This window comes from Salvelinus fontinalis, chromosome 37, assembly GCF_029448725.1.
Source record: "Salvelinus fontinalis isolate EN_2023a chromosome 37, ASM2944872v1, whole genome shotgun sequence".
NCBI lineage: Eukaryota > Metazoa > Chordata > Actinopteri > Salmoniformes > Salmonidae > Salvelinus > Salvelinus fontinalis.
Genome location: NC_074701.1, coordinates 7,332,059 through 7,353,194, shown reverse-complemented (window position 1 = coordinate 7,353,194; position 21,136 = coordinate 7,332,059). Strand labels below are relative to the sequence as shown.

At 45.6% G+C, this 21,136-nt stretch overlaps 1 protein-coding gene across 1 annotated transcript in view; it reads right to left on the bottom strand.

Annotated features, from left to right (window-relative positions):
- LOC129836033 (secreted frizzled-related protein 5-like) overlaps positions 1–17,751 on the bottom strand; it is a 32,897-nt gene extending 15,146 nt beyond the window's left edge. Inside the window, exon 1 of the mRNA XM_055901780.1 lies at positions 16,691–17,751. Coding sequence (XP_055757755.1) covers positions 16,691–17,264 — 574 coding nt within the window. The 5' untranslated portion in view covers positions 17,265–17,751. The remainder of the gene's footprint in view (positions 1–16,690) is intronic.
- Positions 17,752–21,136: the final 3,385 nt, after the last annotated feature.

Here is a 21,136-nt window from a genome sequence, read left to right as displayed (position 1 = left end):
TAGTTAGCTCATGGTTAGATATAGTTAGCTCATGGTTAGATATAGTTAGCTGATGGTTAGATATAGTTAGCTCATGGTTAGATATAATTAGCTTATGGTTAGATATAGTTAGCTCATGGTTAGATATAGTTAGCTCATGGTTAGATATAGTTAGCTCATGGTTAGATATAGTTAGCTCATGGTTAGATATAATTAGCTTATGGTTAGATATAATTAGCTCATGGTTAGATATAATTAGCTCATGGTTAGATATAGTTAGCTCATGGTTAGATATAATTAGCTCATGGTTAGATATAGTTAGCTCATGGTTAGATATAGTTAGCTCATGGTTAGATATAATTAGCTCATGGTTAGATATAGTTAGCTCATGGTTAGATATAGTTAGCTCATGGTTAGATATAATTAGCTCATTGTTAGATATAGTTAGCTCATGGTTAGATATAGTTAGCTCATGGTTAGATATAGTTAGCTCATGGTTAGATATAGTTAGCTCATGGTTAGATATAATTAGCTCATGGTTAGATATAGTTAGCTCATGGTTAGATATAGTTAGCTCATGGTTAGATATAGTTAGCTCATGGTTAGATATAATTAGCGCATGGTTAGATATAGTTAGCTCATGGTTAGATATAGTTATCTCATGGTTAGATATAGTTAGCTCATGGTTAGATATAGTTAGCTCATGGTTAGATATAGTTAGCTCATGGTTAGATATAGTTAGCTCATGGTTAGATATAATTAGCTCATGGTTAGATATAGTTAGCTCATGGTTAGATATAGTTAGCTCATGGTTAGATATAATTAGCTTATGGTTAGATATAATTAGCTCATGGTTAGATATAGTTAGCTCATGGTTAGATATAATTAGCTCATGGTTAGATATAGTTAGCGCATGGTTAGATATAGTTAGCTCATGGTTAGATATAGTTATCTCATGGTTAGATATAGTTAGCTCATGGTTAGATATAGTTAGCTCATGGTTAGATATAGTTATCTCATGGTTAGATATAGTTAGCTCATGGTTAGATATAGTTAGCTCATGGTTAGATATAGTTATCTCATGGTTAGATATAGTTAGCTCATGGTTAGATATAGTTAGCTCATGGTTAGATATAGTTAGCTCATGGTTAGATATAGTTAGTTCATGGTTAGATATAATTAGCTCATGGTTAGATATAGCTAGCTCATGGTTAGATATAGTTAGCTCATGGTTAGATATAGTTAGCTCATGGTTAGATATAATTAGCTTATGGTTAGATATAGTTAGCTCATGGTTAGCTCTGCTGGAGTTTTGCTTAAAGTTGTGGTAAATACTCTGTCATCCTCTCCCCACACAACATCCCTCATTTGGTAATGTTGAGTTTAGACAAGAGTCTTACATTTTTAAAGATAAACCTATGAGTTTGGTATATTGTATGACCTAATTGTTCATTTAAATACAACTCTAAGAAAGCATCACAAATCAAAATTATAAAATCTTCAAATTCATGATTGCTACGGGAAAATCTAAGTAAAAGTAAACTACTTTACTTCACTTACATCACAGTAAAAACCGGCCATGGTATACTGTGATCCCCCATAGATACTGTGACTCCCAAATGGCACCCTATTCCCTACATACAGTAGTGCACTATATAGGGAATAGGGTGCCGTTGGGGACGTATTCACTTACTGCAGCCTAGTCTAATGATTTCCCCTGTTAATGACTAAACAGGACAGAGCAGAGCAGAGTGTTGGTTGTGCTGTATAGAAGGAATACATTTTCTTGACACATACCCCTGTCACTGAATAAGACACAACAGCACAACACCACCCAGTAAAACTATTACCTACAGGCTGAATAAGACATAACAGCACAACACCACCCAGTGAAACTATTACCTACAGGCTGAATAAGACATAACAGTACAACACCACCCAGTGAAACTATTACCTACAGGCTGAATAAGACATAACAGCCTTCAAGTGAATCATTCAAAACAGGCAGCGAAGAGGGAGACAGAGAGAGAGAGTGTGTGTGTGTGTGTAAGAGATCGAGAGAGAGAGAGAGAGAGAGAGAGAGAGATATTAACGGTTGAGTCTTTCCACTGTGAGAGTTCCCATGCATTAACACAGTGAAACCTGCTAGACAGAGAGGGTCAGGGCTTTAATTGTGTGGTGCTGACAATAAGGCATGAGCTGGACACACACACACACACACACACACACACACACACACACACACACACACACACACACACACACACACACACACACACACACACACACACACACACACACACACACACACACACACACACACACACACACACTGAAGGTTTCTGTGTGACTAAGGGGTTCACCTCAATGCGACCCAGTGCATTGAGGCATGTTGAACTCTGACCCCTGTCATTATCAGGCCAGACGGCTAGTTAGGACCAGGTGATAACCTTTTAACCCTGAGAGGAGAATGGGCTTGGAGCCGACCCTCTCTCCAGCTCTCTCTACCCCACTCAATGGGCTTCAATTCAAAGCCCCCCCCCCCTCTCTCTCTCTTTCTCTCTTTCTCTCTCTCTCTCTCTCTCTCTCTCTCTCTCTCTCTCTCTCTCTCTCTCTCTCTCTCTCTCTCTCTCTCTCTCTCGCTCTCTCTTTATTTCTGTCGCTATGAGTACATGCTTGCATGCAGATATATCTGTACCCTGTAGTCATCCTGGATAGAGCCATGACTGGAGGATATGATTTCTGTTCTGTAGAGGACACACAGACAGACAGACAGACACACACACACACACAGACACGTAGACACACACAAAGTGGGTATAGAAATCCTACAGATGTGAGAATCGTGTTGTGTTTTAGTGGTCCCGAGGGTCGGCACGCAGGGCGATGTTTAAGCGCTCTTCTGTCAGTGAGCATGCTGCATTTTAACAGATGTTAGCCTCGCTGACATAAATCACACGCTGTATTTCATGTCTGTGTGTGTGTGTATTTCATCCCCGTCCACAGCAGCGGTTTATGTCAGAAGTGTCGCTGCTCGTAAATTAAAGGGCCTAAATGAACCGTGAGTTTATGACCTGTGCATAGTTTCAACAAGACATTCTACACATAAAAGCCTCTGTGATACTCGGGAGTGTGCGTGTATTTGTGCAAGCATGTGTGTATGTGTGTGTGTGTGTGTGGTCGTGTGTGTGTAATACTGTACGGATCAGTATTATTCAATCTGACAGTAGACAGCAGCCAGTCATCTACACTCTGCTGATACATCTTTTCAGACTTCAATTCAAAGCCTCTCTCTCTCTCTCTCTCTCTCTCTCTCTCTCTCTCTCTCTCTCTCTCTCTCTCTCTCTCTCTCTCTCTCTCTCTCTCTCTCTCTCTCTCTCTCTCTCTCTCTCTCTCTCTCTCTGTCTCTCTCTCTCTCTCTCTCTCTGTCTCTCTTCTCTCTCTCTCTCTGTCTCTCTCTCTCTCTCTCTCTCTCTCTCTCTCTCTCTCTCTCTCTCTCTCTCTCTCTCTCTCTCTCTCTCTCTCTCTCTCTCTCTCTCTCTCTCTCTCTCTCTCTGCACTGTGAGTTGAGGCCACCAAGGAGGGGTCACCATTACATCGGTACTACAACTACTATCATTACCACTACTACCACCATCACTAAACTGCTATCATTACCATTACCACCCATACCACTACTATTTGGAATGATAAACAACAATAATAATAGTAATAACAATAACAGTAATAACAATAACAGTCAAAATAAGTAAGTTACTGCCTACTATGCAGATGTTATTATTTAGTGTCCCTCAGGCTATGGCAGGCAAATACATATTTGGCACTCTCTCTCTCACTCCTTTCTCTCTTGTGTGTGTGTGTGTGTGTGTGTGTGTGTGTGTGTGTGTGTGTGTGTGTGTGTGTGTGTGTGTGTGTGTGTGTGTGTGTGTGTGTGTGTGTGTGTGTGTGTGTGTGTGTGTGTGTGTGTGTGTGTGTGTGTGTGTGATAGCTTTGCTATATCATGTAATAGCAGAATAGCTGGTATCTGGTTCTTCCAGACAGAAAGGAGATACAGTCCTCAGACAGACACTGCAGGGAGAGGAATTTTTTGATCTAGTAGTTTCTAAAAAATCAACGATTTAATCGACTTCGATGCGATCTTAGAGCACTTAATGAAGAAAAACCTAAAAATAAACACGTGCTTTGGTTTGTTCCATTTAGGCCACGTGTTCATCCGCTTTGATGTTGAACTCTCCAACTATTATGGGGGGGGGGGGGGGGGGGGGGGGGGGGGGGGGCGTCTATAGACCAGACCAAGCAGGGTAGGAGTGGGAGACTTCCAGGCTGGTACTGGTACTTCCAGACTACACTATTACAGATTGCATCTTTTAGAGGAGTTTGACAGCAGTTGTGTGTTAGAAGGAGTATTATGGTCTGTTTGGAACGCTCATGTAGTGTCAGAAAAATAAATGTAGAAATCTATATTATTCAATTATTGCACCCACACTGCTTGCGCGCGCCAACGAGCGTCTGCGTTGCCAAGGGCTAAAATAGAAGTCAGTTCTATTTGTGACTGAGATCACGCTGCAAGTCCTGCCTCTCCCATCTCCTCATTGGTTTATAGAAGCAGGTACCCACGTGCCATCTCCTCATTGGTTATACCCACGTGGGTGACTGAAAGACAAACGAGGTCAGTGGCGGTAATGTACATAATTTATGAAAGTTGACAATCGCAATATAAAGTCAAGAGAAGAAAAAGCCTAGAAGGAGTAAAGATGACTAGAAACGATTCGTTTGACCGTTTTATGTGTGGATTAAATGTCGGCGTAGAGGATCTTGTGTATTTCAGGTAAAATAACAACCCAATGATTATATCCCAGGACTGTCACGAATCCGGCTTCCTGAGTTTGTTTTTGCCTGTGTTCTGTCCTGGAGTGTGTTTTCCGGTGTCCTGGAACGCACCCTGTATCTCTGAGTACCTGCACCTGTATCCCATCAGCTATCTGCACACCTGGTCCTGATCATCATCCCTCCACTTCATAAGCTCTGACCTGACATCCATTCCCTGCCGGATCGTTAGCCATGAACAGTATGTTGTGCCAGTGTATCAGCCTCCAGTTTGATAGAGTTTGTTTTGTTGTTTTGTACGTCTTGCTTGCATTGAACTCACCTCCGTTTTTTCTGTCTACAGTCATTCACCCGGAACACTCATCTCATCCCTACCTGGTCGTCGGTGACTTCAGTTACTTCATTGGATCTGCCTATTCAATCCCATCAACTCACCTCCGCTGCCCGTTCCGTCACTTGGATTTTTCTATCACTACATTCAAACTTGTAAATAAATACTCACCTTCGTCTTACTCTCCTTGTCCTGGTCTGCTTCTGGGTTCAACTTTAGTAGAAGCGTGACAGAACGATCCGGCCCGAACATGAACCCAGCGGACCTGGACTCCGTTTGCCATGCCATTACCCTTCAGGAGAAGATATTGGGACAACACAGTACGGCGCTACAGGAGTTAGCGTTGTCGGTTCAGAACTTCTCTGCTAGTCTGACGAGTATCCAGGTTCGGCTCAGTTTGCCGGCGGATCATCCACCACCTGCTTCACCCCTCTCACCTGCCGCCCCTGGAGCTGTTTCCTTCCGTGAGCCCAATGTTCCGACGCCCGATAAATACGAAGGGGATTTGGGAGGATGCCGTTCATTTCTTATGCAGTGTGTTTAGTTTTTGATCTGCAGCCCTACTCTTACGCCACAGATAAGGCTAGGATAGCTTTTGTTATTGAACTGCTGCGTGGTAGAGCTCTGGAATGGGCTTCAGCTGTTTGGGAACAACGGGACACCTGCATGGCGTCATACCAGGAGTTCACGGCAGAGATGAGAAAGCTTTTTGACCATCCAGTCCGAGGTAAAGACGCAGATAAAGGTTTGTTCTCTCTTCGCCAAGGAGCTCGTCGCGTGGCAGACTTTGTGATTGAGTTCCGGACATTGGCTGTGGAGAGTGGGTGGAATGAGGAGTCACTACAAGCGGCTTTTTACCAGGGGGTCGGAGCAACTCAAGGAGGAGCTGATCTCCTATCCTGAGCCCAGTGACCTGGACAGTTTGGTCAAATTATCTATTCGGGTAGATAATAGAGTCCGAGAAGGAGGGAGAAGTAGTGGGGTCCGTCCAATCAATCAGCTACTCGGTTACCATTCAGGTCAGGAGGGGGACCGGAACGTGTGGATCATTATTCTCCACACGGGATTAGTGGAGGTATCTTGCCGCCTGATCCTGAACCCATGCAAGTGGGGCGGTACCGGTTAACAAAGGATGAGCGCCAACGTAGACGTGAGACCAACAGCTGCCTCTACTGTGGTAGCTCGGGACATTACATCTCCGCTTGTCCTCAGCGTCCGTTAAACTGCCCGGCTCGCTAAGTGTGGGAGGACTTTTAGCGAGCCAGTTTCAACCTTCCAAGAACCCTGTCAGACCTCATTTTCCTGCGACCCTCATGAATAAGAATCAGAGTTTAGCGATGAACGCTTTTATCGATTCAGGTGCCGATGGCAGCTTTATTGATGCCGACTTGGTGGAACAGCTGGGGCTTTCCAAGGAACAATTACCGGAAGCCATTGAAGCAACCACTCTGAACGGCAGTAGTTTGGCACGGATCACTACGAGGACTGAACCGGTTAAGATGTTGTTGTCGGGGAATCATTCAGAGGTTATTTCTTTTTTCATTTTGCCTTCCCCCCCATGTTCCTCTGGTTCTTGGATACCCCTGGCTAAGAAAACACAATCCCTCGTTCGATTGGGTGACTGGAAAGGTAACTAGTTGGAGCATTGAGTGTCATGCTAACTGCCTTAGGTCTGCCTGTTCTCATGCTGTTCTCAGTCAGGTCAGTGAGTCTGCTTCCCCTGATTTGTCCCTGGTTCCAGAAACCTATCACGATTTGGGTGAAGTGTTCAGTAAGCAGAAGACTCTGTCACTTCCTCCCCACCGACCTGGGTCGAAGAACGGCAAGGCGGACGCCTTGTCCCAGATGTTCTCCAAGACGGAGGAGAGTGGGGTCAAGACTGAGACGATTCTTCCCCAGAACTTTTTCGTGGGAGCCGTTACATGGAGGATTGAGGAGGATGTGATGGCGGCCCTTTGGACGCAGCCCGGCCCCGGTAACGATCCACCCGGTCGGTTGTTCCTGCCTGAGTCTACACGGTGCCTACACGGTGCGCCGCATCATGGATTCCAGACGGCGGGGTCGAGGGTTCCAGTATCTGGTGGATTGGGAAGGATATGGTCCAGAGGAGAGGAGTTGGATTCCTCGGCGTCAGATCCTTAATGCTGACCTGCTTCGTGACTTCTACCGCCTCCACCCTGGCGCTCCGGGTACTACGCCCGGTGGCGTTCGTCGGAGGGGGGTACTGTCACGAATCCCGCTTCCTGAGTTTGTTTTTGCCTGTGTTCTGTCCTGGAGTGTTTTTTCCGGTGTTCTGGAACGCACCCTGTATCTCTGAGTACCTGCACCTGTATCCCATCAGCTATCTGCACACCTGGTCCTGATCATCATCCCTCCACTTCATAAGCTCTGACCTGACATCCATTCCCTGCCGGATCGTTAGCCATGAACAGTATGTTGTGCCAGTGTATCAGCCTCCAGTTTGATAGAGTTTGTTTTGTTGTTTTGTACGTCTTGCTTGCATTGAACTCACCTCTGTTTTTTCTGTCTACAGTCATTCACCCGGAACACTCATCTCATCCCTACCTGGTCGTCGGTGACTTCAGTTACTTCATTGGATCTGCCTATTCAATCCCATCAACTCACCTCCGCTGCCCGCTCCGTCACTTGGATTTTTCTATCACTACATTCAAACTTGTAAATAAATACTCACCTTCGTCTTACTCTCCTTGTCCTGGTCTGCTTCTGGGTTCAACTTTAGTAGAAGCGTGACAAGGACAAATTAGCTAGCAACAGCAAGCTAGCAAAAAAGGACAAATAAGCTAGCAAGCCAGCAAGCTGAATTTCCATAAATGTTTAATGCTTTTCGACCTGTCCACAAATTAATGTAATTGGCTCAGAGTTTGTTTTGATATTGTAAACTGCGTGTCGTGATCACGTTTGGTGTGGGGGGACAAAATACCTTTATGCACGATGCACAGCCGGTTTGGGTTCCGTGTTAGGGTTAGTATTACTAACACTACAGGGTTAGGGTTAGTATTATGGTCTGGAACACTACAGGGTTAGGGTTAGTATTATGGTCTGTCTGGAACACTACAGGGTTAAGGTTAGTATTATGGTCTGGAACACTACAGGGTTAGGGTTAGTATTATGGTCTGTTTGGAACACTACAGGGTTAGGGTTAGTATTAATGGACTGTAACACTACAGGGTTAGGGTTAGTATTATGGTCTGGAACACTACAGGGTTAGTATTATGGTCTGGAACACTACAGGGTTAGGGTTAGTATTATGGTCTGGAACACTACAGGGTTAGGGTTAGTATTATGGTCTGGAACACTACAGGGTTAGGGTTAGTATTATGGTCTGTCTGGAACACTACAGGGTTAGGGTTAGTATTATGGTCTGTCTGGAACACTACAGGGTTATGGTTAGTATTATGGTCTTGAACACTACAGGGTTAATTAAGGTTAGTATTATGGTCTGGAACACTGCAGGGTTAAGGTTAGTATTATGGTCTGTCTGGAACACTACAGGGTTAGGGTTAGTATTATGGTCTGTCTGGAACACTACAGGGTTATGGTTAGTATTATGGTCTTGAACACTACAGGGTTAATTAAGGTTAGTATTATGGTCTGGAACACTGCAGGGTTAAGGTTAGTATTATGGTCTGTCTGGAACACTACAGGGTTAGGGTTAGTATTATGGTCTGGAACACTACAGGGTTAGGGTTAGTATTATGGTCTGTCTGGAACACTACAGGCTAAGGTTAGTATTATGGTCTGGAACACTACAGGGTTAGGGTTAGTATTATGGTCTGTTTGGAACACTACAGGGTTAGGGTTAGTATTTTGGTTTGTCTGGAACACTACAGGGTTAGGGTTAGTATTATGGTCTGTTTGGAACACTACAGGGTTAGGGTTAGTAATATGGTCTGGAACACTACAGGGTTAGGGTTAGTATTATGGTCTGTTTGGAACACTACAGGGTTAGGGTTAGTAATATGGTCTGGAACACTATAGGGTTAGGGTTAGTAATATGGTCTGGAACACTACAGGGTTAGGGTTAGTATTATGGTCTGGAACACTATAGGGTTAGGGTTAGTAATATGGTCTGGAACACTACAGGGTTAGGGTTAGTAATATGGTCTGGAACACTACAGGGTTAGGGTTAGTATTATGGTCTGGAACACTACAGGGTTAGGGTTAGTATTATGGTCTGTCTGGAACACTACAGGGTTAGGGTTAGTAATATGGTCTGGAACACTACAGGGTTAATTAAGGTTAGTATTATGGTCTGTCTGGAACACTACAGGGTTAGGGTTAGTAATATGGTCTGTCTGGAACACTACAGGGTTAATTAAGGTTAGTATTATGGTCTGTCTGGAACACTACAGGGTTAGGGTTAGTAATATGGTCTGTCTGGAACACTACAGGGTTAATTAAGGTTAGTATTATGGTCTGGAACACTACAGGGTTAGGGTTAGTAATATGGTCTGTCTGGAACACTACAGGGTTAGGGTTAGTATTATGGTCTGTCTGGAACACTACAGGGTTAGGGTTAGTATTATGGTCTGTCTGGAACACTACAGGGTTAGGGTTAGTATTATGGTCTGGAACACTACAGGGTTAGGGTTAGTATTATGGTCTGTCTGGAACACTACAGGGTTAGTGTTAGTATTATGGTCTGGAACACTACAGGGTTAAGGTTAGTATTATGGTCTGGAACACTACAGGGTTAGGGTTAGTATTATGGTCTGGAACTCTACAGGGTTAGGGTTAGTATTATGGTCTGTCTGGAACACTACAGGGTTAGGGTTAGTATTATGGTCTGTCTGGAACACTACAGGGTTAGTGTTAGTATTATGGTCTGGAACACTACAGGGTTAGGGTTAGTATTATGGTCTGGAACACTACAGGGTTAGGGTTAGTATTATGGTCTGGAACACTACAGGGTTAGGGTTAGTATTATGGTCTGTCTGGAACACTACAGGGTTAGGGTTATATCAGACTAAGAGGCTCTCAGGACATCAGAGAGGCTCTGGTTCATAACAGAATGTCAGCAGCCCCTAACCTGCCTGGCTTACACTGATACGGGTTTACACTCACACTCACACTCACACTCACACGCTCAGACACGTGCACGTTTACACGGATCAGAAGTGTAAATCACAAAAGCTCCAGCAGGATGGAGACACACAGGATGGTGCAATGTTTAATCAAAAGCTTTAAAAGGGTTTCCAGAAAAAAAGTTATCAATTACATTTTCCTTAAAAATTGAATTTGGAACCAGTGTTTTAATAAATGTATGAATCCTAACATAACAGAGTAAATAATTAAATGAAACATTCATTTTAATTATATGAATTCCACAATTTGGGAATTTCAGAATTCCGTGGTTTCCATGGCACCATTAGATAGCCTATGCAGAGAGCTCTGTAAATATTGTACATATTTGACTGTTTTATTTTGTCATTTGTCTCTAGTCAAAAGTAGTGCACTACATCGGCCCACATGTCTCTGGTCAAAAGTAGTGCACTACATCGGCCCATATGTCTCTGGTCAAAAGTAGTGCACTACATCGGCCCATATGTCTCTGGTCAAAAGTAGTGCACTACATCGGCCCATATGTCTCTAGTCAAAAGTAGTGCACTACATCGGCCCATATGTCTCTGGTCAAAAGTAGTGCACTACATCGGCCCACATGTCTCTGGTCAAAAGTAGTGCACTACATCGGCCCACATGTCTCTGGTCAAAAGTAGTGCACTACATCGGCCCATATGTCTCTAGTCAAAAGTAGTGCACTACATCGGCCCATATGTCTCTGGTCAAAAGTAGTGCACTACATCGGCCCACATGTCTCTGGTCAAAAGTAGTGCACTACATCGGCCCACATGTCTCTGGTCAAAAGTAGTGCACTACATCGGCCCATATGTCTCTAGTCAAAAGTAGTGCACTACATCGGCCCATTTGTCTCTAGTCAAAAGTAGTCCACTACATCGGCCCACATGTCTCTAGTCAAAAGTAGTGCACTACATCGGCCCACATGTCTCTGGTCAAAAGTAGTGCACTACATAGGGAATAGGGTGTCATTTTGGACACGTGAATGCTCTACATGAGCTCAGTGTAACAGCTTCTATCCTCCTATATCATCAGCGTAGACACCGGCACACTTTCTGAATGGGCTAGCTGAGTGTGTGTGCGTATGTCTGAGTGTGTCTGGTGTGTGTGTGTGTGTGTTCGTGGACACTTTCTGAATGGGCTAGCTGAGTGTGTGTGCGTATGTCTGAGTGTGTCTGGTGTGTGTGTGTGTGTGTGTTCGTGGACACTTGCTGATGAGTTTCCTTGAAGCGTTTGCAGACTGTTGTCGTTCAGTGTCTGATTAAAACAGATTAAGTCGCTCATAAGTCTTCTTTCAAAGTCACGTGATTTTATTCAGTGTGCTTTTTTCTTCACATAATCGTTTCATATATTTTTGTGTGATATGATGTGATATCCATAAACAACATCAGAGTTAACATACAGAAGTAGGATCTTCAAAACTTGTAGTGCATTTGAGGTTTTAAAACGCTTCTGCAGTTTATAATTTCCATTTAGAAATTTTATGGAAAATGTATCAACCAATACAAAAATAGCCATTGATTATAATCCATATGATAATTGACATTTCCAGGGCCTCCCGAGTGGCGCAGCAGTCTAAGGCCCTCCTTTCAGTGCTTGCTGTGTCACTACAGATCCTGGTTTGATCCCAGGATGTGTCGCAGCCGGCCGCGACTGGGAGACCCATGAGACGGCGCACAGTTGGCCCAGCATTGTCCGGGTTAGGGGAGGGTTTGGCCCAGCATCGTCCGGGTTAGGGGAGGGTTTGGCCAGCATCGTCCGGGTTAGGGGAGGGTTTGGCCCAGCATCGTCCGGGTTAGGAGAGGGTTTGGCCCAGCATCGTCCGGGTTAGGGGAGGGTTTGGCCCAGCATCGTCCGGGTTAGGGGAGGGTTTGGCCCAGCATCGTCCGGGTTAGGGGAGGGTTTGGCCCAGCATCGTCCGGGTTAGGAGAGGGTTTGGCCAGCATCGTCCCGGTTAGGGGAGGGTTTGGCCCAGCATCGTCCGGGTTAGGGGAGGGTTTGGCCCAGCATCGTCCGGGTTAGGGGAGGGTTTGGCCCAGCATCGCCCGGGTTAGGGGAGGGTTTGGCCAACATCGTCCGGGTTAGGGGAGGGTTTGGCCCAGCATCGTCCGGGTTAGGGGAGGGTTTGGCCCAGCATCGTCCGGGTTAGGGGAGGGTTTGGCCCAGCATCGTCCGGGTTAGGGGAGGGTTTGGACAGTAGGAATGTCCTTGTCCCATCGCGCTCTAGCAACTCCTGTAGTGGGCCGGGCACAATGCATCCTGACACGGTCGCCAGGTGTACGGTGTTTCCTCTGACACATTGGTGCGGCTGGCTTTCGGGTTAAGTGGGCATTGTGTCAAGAAGTGGTGCGGCTTGGTTGGGTTTTGTTTTGGAGGGCGCTTGGCTCTCGACCTTCGCCTCTCCCGAGTCCGTACAGGAGTTGCAGCGATGGGACAAGACTGTAAATACCAATTGGGTAACAAAAATTATAAATATCCAAATTTCCATTTGCTGCAGGATTAGTGGCTGCTGTAGTGGCTCAAATGAAGATCCTACATTTCTGCTCTTTCTTTGTCACTTTTAACATTTCCTTGTTGCCCCTCTTAACACTTTACATTGTCTTCCAGTCCTTCTCAGACAAGTTTGTGTGAGTCTCTTCAGTCAGTTTCTAGACTTTGTTTTAAATAGAATGTTCAGTCTGAAGTATAAAACCAGAAGGATTCTAGAACTACAGTACATAGACAGATTCTATTCATATTGCCTGAGATGGTGCACTGTAGATGAAATACTGGTTCTTAATCGACTAACCTGGCTAGCAAAGAGTTAAAAACATAAATTAAGGAATTCATTAATTCAACATTCTCTTTCCCATTCTAACTGAAACTGGAAGGGAACCAGTCTCTTGTCTTGATTTCTTTATTTCACTTTACTTCCTCACAACCTCCCCTCTCTCTGCCTCTCTCTCTGCCTCTCTCTCTGTCCCTCTTTCTGCCCCTCTCTCTGTCCCTCTCTCTGTCCCTCTCTCTGCCCCTCTCTCTGCCCCTCTCTCTGTCCCTCTCTCTGTCCCTCTCTCTGCCTCTCTCTCTGTCCCTCTCTCTGCCCCTCTCTCTGTCCCTCTCTCTGCCCCTCTCTCTGTTCCTCTCTCTGTCCCTCTCTCTGCTCCTCTCTCTGCCCCTCTCTCTGTCCCTCTCTCTGTCCCTCTCTCTGCCCCTCTCTCTGTCCCTCTCTCTGTCCCTCTCTCTGCCCCTCTCTCTGTCCCTCTCTCTGCCCCTCTCTCTGCCCTTCTCTCTGTCCCTCTCTCTGCCCCTCTCTCTGTCCCTCTCTCTGCCCCTCTCTCTGTCCCTCTCTCTGCTCCTCTCTCTGCCCCTCTCTCTGTCCCTCTCTCTGTCCCTCTCTCTGCCCCTCTCTCTGTCCCTCTCTCTGTCCCTCTCTCTGCCCCTCTCTCTGTCCCTCTCTCTGCCCCTCTCTCTGCCCTTCTCTCTGTCCCTCTCTCTGCCCCTCTCTCTGTCCCTCTCTCTGCCCCTCTCTCTGTCCCTCTCTCTGTCCCTCTCTCTGACCCTCTCTCTGTCCCTCTCTCTGCCCTTCTCTCTGTCCCTCTCTCTGCCCCTCTCTCTGTCCCTCTCTCTGTCCCTCTCTCTGTCCCTCTCTCTGCCCCTCTCTCTGTCCCTCTTTCTGTCCCTCTCTCTGTCCCTCTGTCTGTTCCTCTCTCTGTCCCGCTCTCTGCCCCTCTCTCTGTCCCTCTCTCTGCCCCTCTCTCTGTCCCTCTCTCTGTCCCTCTCTCTGCCCCTCTCTCTGCCCCTCTCTCTGCCCCTCTCTCTGTCCCTCTCTCTGTCCCTCTCTCTGTCCCTCTCTCTGCCCCTCTCTCTGTGCCTCTCTCTGCCCCTCTCTCTGTCCCTCTCTCTGCCCCTCTCTCTGTCCCTCTCTCTGCCCCTCTCTCTGTCCCTCTCAATTCAATTCAATTCAATTCAATTCAAGGAGCTTTATTGGCATGGGAAACATGTGTTAACATTGCCAAAGCAAGTGAGGTAGATAATATACAAAAGTGAAATAAACAATAAAAATTAACAGTAAACATTACACATACAGAAGTTTCAAAACAATAAAGACATTACAAATGTCATATTATCTCTGTCCCTCTCTCTGTCCCTCTCTCTGTCCCTCTCTCTGTCCCTCTCTCTGTCCCTCTCTCTGCCCCTCTCTCTGTCCCTCTCTCTGTCCCTCTCTCCCTAAACTCTCTTTCCTCTCTCTCTCCTCCCTCTCGTCCCAGCTCTTTCATTCTCTCGCTAAAGCCCACTCGATCTCTCCTTCTCACCCCCATTCTCTCCCCCCTCTTTTTCTCTCCCCCTAATGTTCCCTCTTACACCCCAGTCTCTATCTTACCCCTCTCTCTCACTGACCCCCATCCCCCCTCCCTCTCTCTTTCCCCTCCCTCCCTCCCTCTCTCCTTTTCTCTCGTTAGACTAATTCCCCCTCAGTAATTAGTCAGCTAGTTAATTGGCTGTCTAACAGGCTGATCAGACAAAAGACAGAGCAGGCCTGGACACAGCAGAGACACAGCAGAGTGTGCCCTTCACACTCTATAGACTTTAAACTCACATTGACTCTCTCAAACACTGTCTCTCTCTCTCGGTAGTTGCCATGCACACACACGCACGCACGTATGCACACACACGCACGTATGCACACACACGCACGTATGCACACACATGCACGCACGTACGCACGCACATACGCTCACACACACACACACACACACACACACACACACACACACACACACACACACACACACACACACACACACACACACACACACACACACACACACACACACACACACACACACACACACACACACACCAGGGGTCATATAGTAGTTTATTTGGGAAAAGTGTGTAATTGTTCTGTCCTGCACTGGAGACCTAGCTGCCCTCCATGCAGCCGATTTCTTATAGAATAGCTCTGTAAAAAAATACATCTGATTTTGTTATATCTTTGTATTATTTCTATCTGAGGATTTGTATGGAAGCAGATAGAAGTTTAAGGTCTGTTTTCCCTGACCTAGAATACATCTACTCCTAGAGTTAAAAGCATGCTGAATGCCGAATCTCTAAAAGTGTTTTGTAGTCCAGGAATAGTCGTTGTGTCTGGGAAACCAGCCCTACGGGTTTATCTGAAAAGCGGAGGTTCCTTAGATCCTCTTATCGTACAGTCATTGTTATTTCTATTATTTAATGCACACTAACAGTTCCACAGTCTGACAGTTGAACTGAGAATGTCTTCCTGGTCTACAGTAACTTTAATTTTCATCTCTGCAATTTGAATAAATCATTGCAATATGTGACATCAAAATGTCCCCTTGGTCTTTCTTTAATGTCACACTGTTTTATAGTAGACGTTACATTGAACACATGGACATTTCGCTGTGATGGTCTATGTATTATTTCCAGCTCTTTCATACACTAGGAGAAACACTGACTTGACGAGAGAGCATGTTGTCTGTGCTATGGGAATATAATTCATTCTGATATGTAACCTGGAACGTTATCTGTGCTATGGGAATATAATTCATTCTGATATCTAACCTGGAACGTTATCTGTGCTATGGGAATATAATACATTCTGATATCTAACCTGGAACGTTATCTGTGCTATGGGAATATAATACATTCTGATATCTAACCTGGAACGTTATCTGTGCTATGGGAATATAATACATTCTGATATGTAACCTGGAACGTTATCTGTGCTATGGGAATATAATTCATTCTGATATCTAACCTGGAACGTTATCTGTGCTATGGGAATATAATTCATTCTGATATCTAACCTGGAACGTTATCTGTGCTATGGGAATATAATTCATTCTGATATCTAACCTGGAACGTTATCTGTGCTATGGGAATATAATTCATTCTGATATCTAACCTGGAACGTTATCTGTGCTATAGGAATATAATTCATTCTGATATCTAACCTGGAACGTTATCTGTGCTATGGGAATATAATACATTCTGATATCTAACCTGGAACGTTATCTGTGCTATGGGAATATAATTCATTCTGATATGTAACCTGGAACGTTCCCATCTTTTCTTCTCCAGATACATCTTATGGCAGTTGCATTGACTTAAATGGTTTATATTTGTATCTATAACTCTCAAAATTAGTTTGAGTGGTTTGTTCTTTCCTATCCAAAGGTTATACACACCTATAACAAAAATGTTACGGAAATCTTGTTCTAGAATATCTTCTGTTCCAAGCTCTGAAGTAGGAGTAAGACTGAGTGTCCTGCATTGGGACTGGGGCTCTCTCGTCTACAACCAGTGTGGTGTGAAGGCACCGACCATATTCAACCTGACGCTCAACTAAATTAGTTGCAGGGAAGGGACCGCTATCATGTCATATAGTGGCTCTCTTTCACAGTTAGTATACGGTCTCTGAATAGGGTTGTGAATAAGTTTGTGTGGTCTTACCTGGCGCCGGGGTGGCCTGGTTCCCAGCAAACTGTATGGGGATACACAGATCATTATCAATAGGAAACTTATCGCAGGTCAACATCTCCGGCCAGGGGAACCCGTATGTCTCCATAACGGGGGCACAGCTGTCCCTCACGGCCTCACACAACGAACGACACGGGTAGATGGGCCTGTCCAGACACACAGGGGCAAACAGGGAACACAGGAACACCTGTGTATCCGCATGGCATCGCTTGGCGAGGAGCGGCACCCAGCTTCCCGCCTGCTGTTTGACCTCGGGCATGGTCTCGTGGTCCAGCAGGTTGGGCAGGCGCATCTTCTTGTAGCCCACGTTGTGGCAGAGGCGTAAATCGGCGGGGATGTCCACACACTGCGGCTCCTTGGTGTAGAAGCGGCCGTTGTGGAAGTTGTCCGACTGCCAGCTGTAGTAGTCGTATTCGTCAGCGGCCGAGGCGGGGGAGGTGAGGAGCAAGAGGAGGAGGGATAATGCCACGGTGGAGAAGGGCTTAGTGAGTAGTGGTCCCCTCCGCTGCTGCCTGCTGTGGCTGTGGTTCTCTTGTCCCTGTGCCATGTTGCTCTGAGCTCTCGGAGGGAGAAAGGAGGCCCAACGTGACTCAGGGCTTCTGGAGGAAAACTCTTTGTGCTGAAGAAACAAACTGGAATCCTTTTTTCCTGTCCAACAACGAGAGTAGAAGCGGAGACAGAAAACAAAAAGAAAGTGTGTATTCCTGTCTTCTTTCAACAGAGAGAAAATGAGTGTGTGTTAGTGTGTGTCCAGTCCTCTCCCCCCTGCGCTGGTAGAGATGTGTGTCTCTGCCTCAGGTGGTCGTAAGAAGGGAGACAAGGGTCGAGGGTAAGACGAGGGGTGAGTGGAGGTGGAATGCTGTGTGTGCCTCTTTTCCGTCTCTCTAACTCTCTGTCAAACTATCTCTATTTCTCTATTGCTCTCTCCTTGCAGTTCTGTGTATCTCACTCCACAGCTGTCTCTTCCTCTGTCTCTACCTCCACCTCTCTCCTGCTCTCTCTGTCTGTGTCTAGCAGTGTGTGTGGAGCAGCTACAGTATATCAGCTAGAGGGATAGTTTTTCCCTGTCTGCTGTCAGGCCTCCTAGTAGACTGCCTCCCACTGGCCCCACACAGCTCCACCTCAGCCAATCCAAGACCAGGGGGAGGTCCTGAGAGGGGGGAAGAGATCCCCCCCTCCACCTCACCCTCTCTGGTAGACACTCCCTGAGGCAGAGAGAGGCAGGCTGAGAAGGAGAGAGAGAGAGAGAGAGAGATAGGGACATATCCTCCAAACCCAAAAGGCCTGTGGTATTGATGGTATAATAAACAAAATGATCAAATGTACAAATTAAATTCCTCTGCAGTATCATTAATAGCAGACTCCAACATTTCTTCACTGGCAATAAACACCCAAATTTCTTTCCTCAGGGCCGCAGAGTGAGTGACATGCTGCTTGAGCCCCACCCTCTTCAACATTTATATCAATGCATTTGAGAGGGCACTAGAACAGTCTGGAGCACCCGGCCTCACCCTACTAGAATCTGAAGTCAAATGTCTACTGTTTGCTGATGATCTGGTGCTTCTGTCACCAACCAAGGAGGGCCTACAGCAGCACCTAGATCTTCTGCACAGATTCTGTCAGACCTGGGCCCTGACAGTAAATCTCAGTAAGACCAAAGTAATGCCCTAGAGCACACAAAGAGTTATACCTACTTCAGCCTAAACCTCAACACCACAGGTAACTTCCTAAACCTCAACACCACAGGTAACTTCCTAAACCTCAACACCACAGGTAACTTCCTAAACCTCAACACCACAGGTAACTTCCTAAACCTCAACACCACAGGTAACTTCCTAAACCTCAACACCACAGGTAACTTCCTAAACCTCAACACCACAGGTAACTTCCTAAACCTCAACACCACAGGTAACTTCCTAAACCTCAACACCACAGGTAACTTCCACTGGGCTGTGAACGATCTAAGAGGCAAGGCAAGAAGGGCCTTCTATGCCATCAAAAGGAACATAAGAATGGACATCTTAATTAGGATCTGGCAAAGAATTCAATCAGTTATAGAACCCATTGCCCTCTATGGTTGTCAGGCCTGGGGTCCACTCACCAACCAATAATTCACAAAATGGGACAAACATCCAATTGAGACTCTGCATGCAAAATTCTGCAAAAATATTTTTTGTGTACAATGCAAAACCCCAAACAAGGCAGAGCAGAATTAGGACTATATCCTCTAATTATCAACATCCAGAAAACAACTGTTCACTTCTACAACCTTCTAAAAGGAAGGGATGTCACAACATTCCAGAGAGAGAGAGAGAGAGAGAGTGAGAGAGAGAGAGAGAGAGAGAGAGAGAGAGAGAGAGAGAGAGAGAGAGAGAGAGAGAGAGAGAGAGAGAGAGAGAGAGAGAGAGAGAGAGAGAGAGAGAGAGAGAGAGAGAGAGAGAGAGAGAGAGAGAGAGAGAGAGTAATGTTTACTGTTCATTTGTATTGTTTATTATCTACTTCACTTGCTTTGGCAATGTTAAGATATGTTTCCCATGTCAATAAAGCCCCTAAATTGAATTGAAGGCAAAGCACAATGTGTTTTCTCCCTGTTTGTTCTACCTCTCTGCTCCTTTTTGTCACACAACTCTCTCTCTCTAACACACACACACACACACACACACACACACACACACACACACACACACACACACACACACACACACACACACACACACACACACACACACACACACACACACACACACACACACACACACACACACACACACACACACACACACACACACACACACACACACACACAACAGGAGGCTGCTGAGTGGAGGATGGTTTATAATAATAGCTGGAACGGAGCGAATGGAATGGTATCAAAAATGATTTATTTGATACAATACCACTCATTCCACTCCAGCCATTACCACGTGTCCGTCTTCCTCGATGAAGGTGCCACCAACTCAATGTAGCGCACAAACCTTTCACTGCCACCACGCTCTGTCTGTGTGTGTGGGGGTCCTGTGGTTGAGTCAGGCAGGCTACAGCAGCTACAGGTGGGTTGTTTGGTGACCCTCTGTGAGATATGCTAATGTCTATGGTGGTGATGAATAGAGGCGCACTGCTTGTCTGTCTCTTTCCATCAGTAACACTGACACACACAGACACACAGAGGGGCCCTGCCATAGCATCAAAATGAATCCAATTCTCATTCAATGCTCATTCATTCGCATTCAAAGCACTGCGACTTAGTGAGTGGACTGGTGGCCACAACCGTTCACTTGGATGTATCACATGGATGGTCACAGTTAGGTGTTTCCTCAGTGTTCTAAACATGCAACAGATTCTGTTGTGTCACCATATTGGGTGGACAAACAAAGTACTAATAGATTTAGGAGCCATTTCCTCTCTAATTAGAGGAGGTGGGGGTCATACACACACATCATTCAGCCCACTGACCATGCAGCTTTGCTGAAACCTATGGACATATGCCACTGTCCAGACATTCACATCAATACCACAGATAGCAGGGTATTAGTCGAGGAAAGCCTCAATCAGACAATGTTTTGTGGATTTGTGTTGGTACGTTTTCTTTCATGCTGAAGCAGGTGGAAACATTATAATTTGGATGAGCATTTTACAGCATTTGTCTGGTATGACTTCCACTATGAACAAATCAACATGTCTCCCATTTCAGGGAGACATTAAACAAGAATCCATGTGATCATGTGATGGTCATATCAATATGTGATGATCACAGGGGAAATTGACTACTGTCACCATCTGCACTGTTCTCCCCACAGACCAAAACGATCAAACGGGTCAATCTAGATGGTTTTCCCCACCTTCATTTCAGCAGGGAGTCCCATTGAGACAAAGGCCTATTTTTCAAGGGAGCCCTGCATGGACACAATTTATAAAAATGTTCATATATTCAATACTACAAGCAAACACATTCATCAACAATGAGCTCCTTCATTAACAAGTTGAACTGCCCTGGAGGCCCCAGATCATCAAGGTGCAGAGAGCTCTGCAGATCATTCCACAAACGGGGCGCAAAAAAACTGAATGCAGATTGACCTAATTCTGTGGAGATCAACTGGACCTCTACAGTTAACCATGCATGTGATTGGGTATGGTGACTCGTATGTCGGTAATTTAACAACGAAGTAAGGTATTAACGAAGTTTGCACAAGAGGTCTTTACAAACAAAAAGAGAGCAGTGCATTGATCTATGAGATTTAAGAGAAGGCCAGAGTACTTTTTGGTACAGAATGCAGTGATGTGTACTGAACCTATTGCCCGTCATAAAGCCCAGTGCGCTATGATAAACGGCGTCCAATGGCTTCAATACAGTGGCAGCTGCATTCATATAGACGATATCACCGTAGTCTAAAGTCCGAATGAACGGTGACTGAATGATTT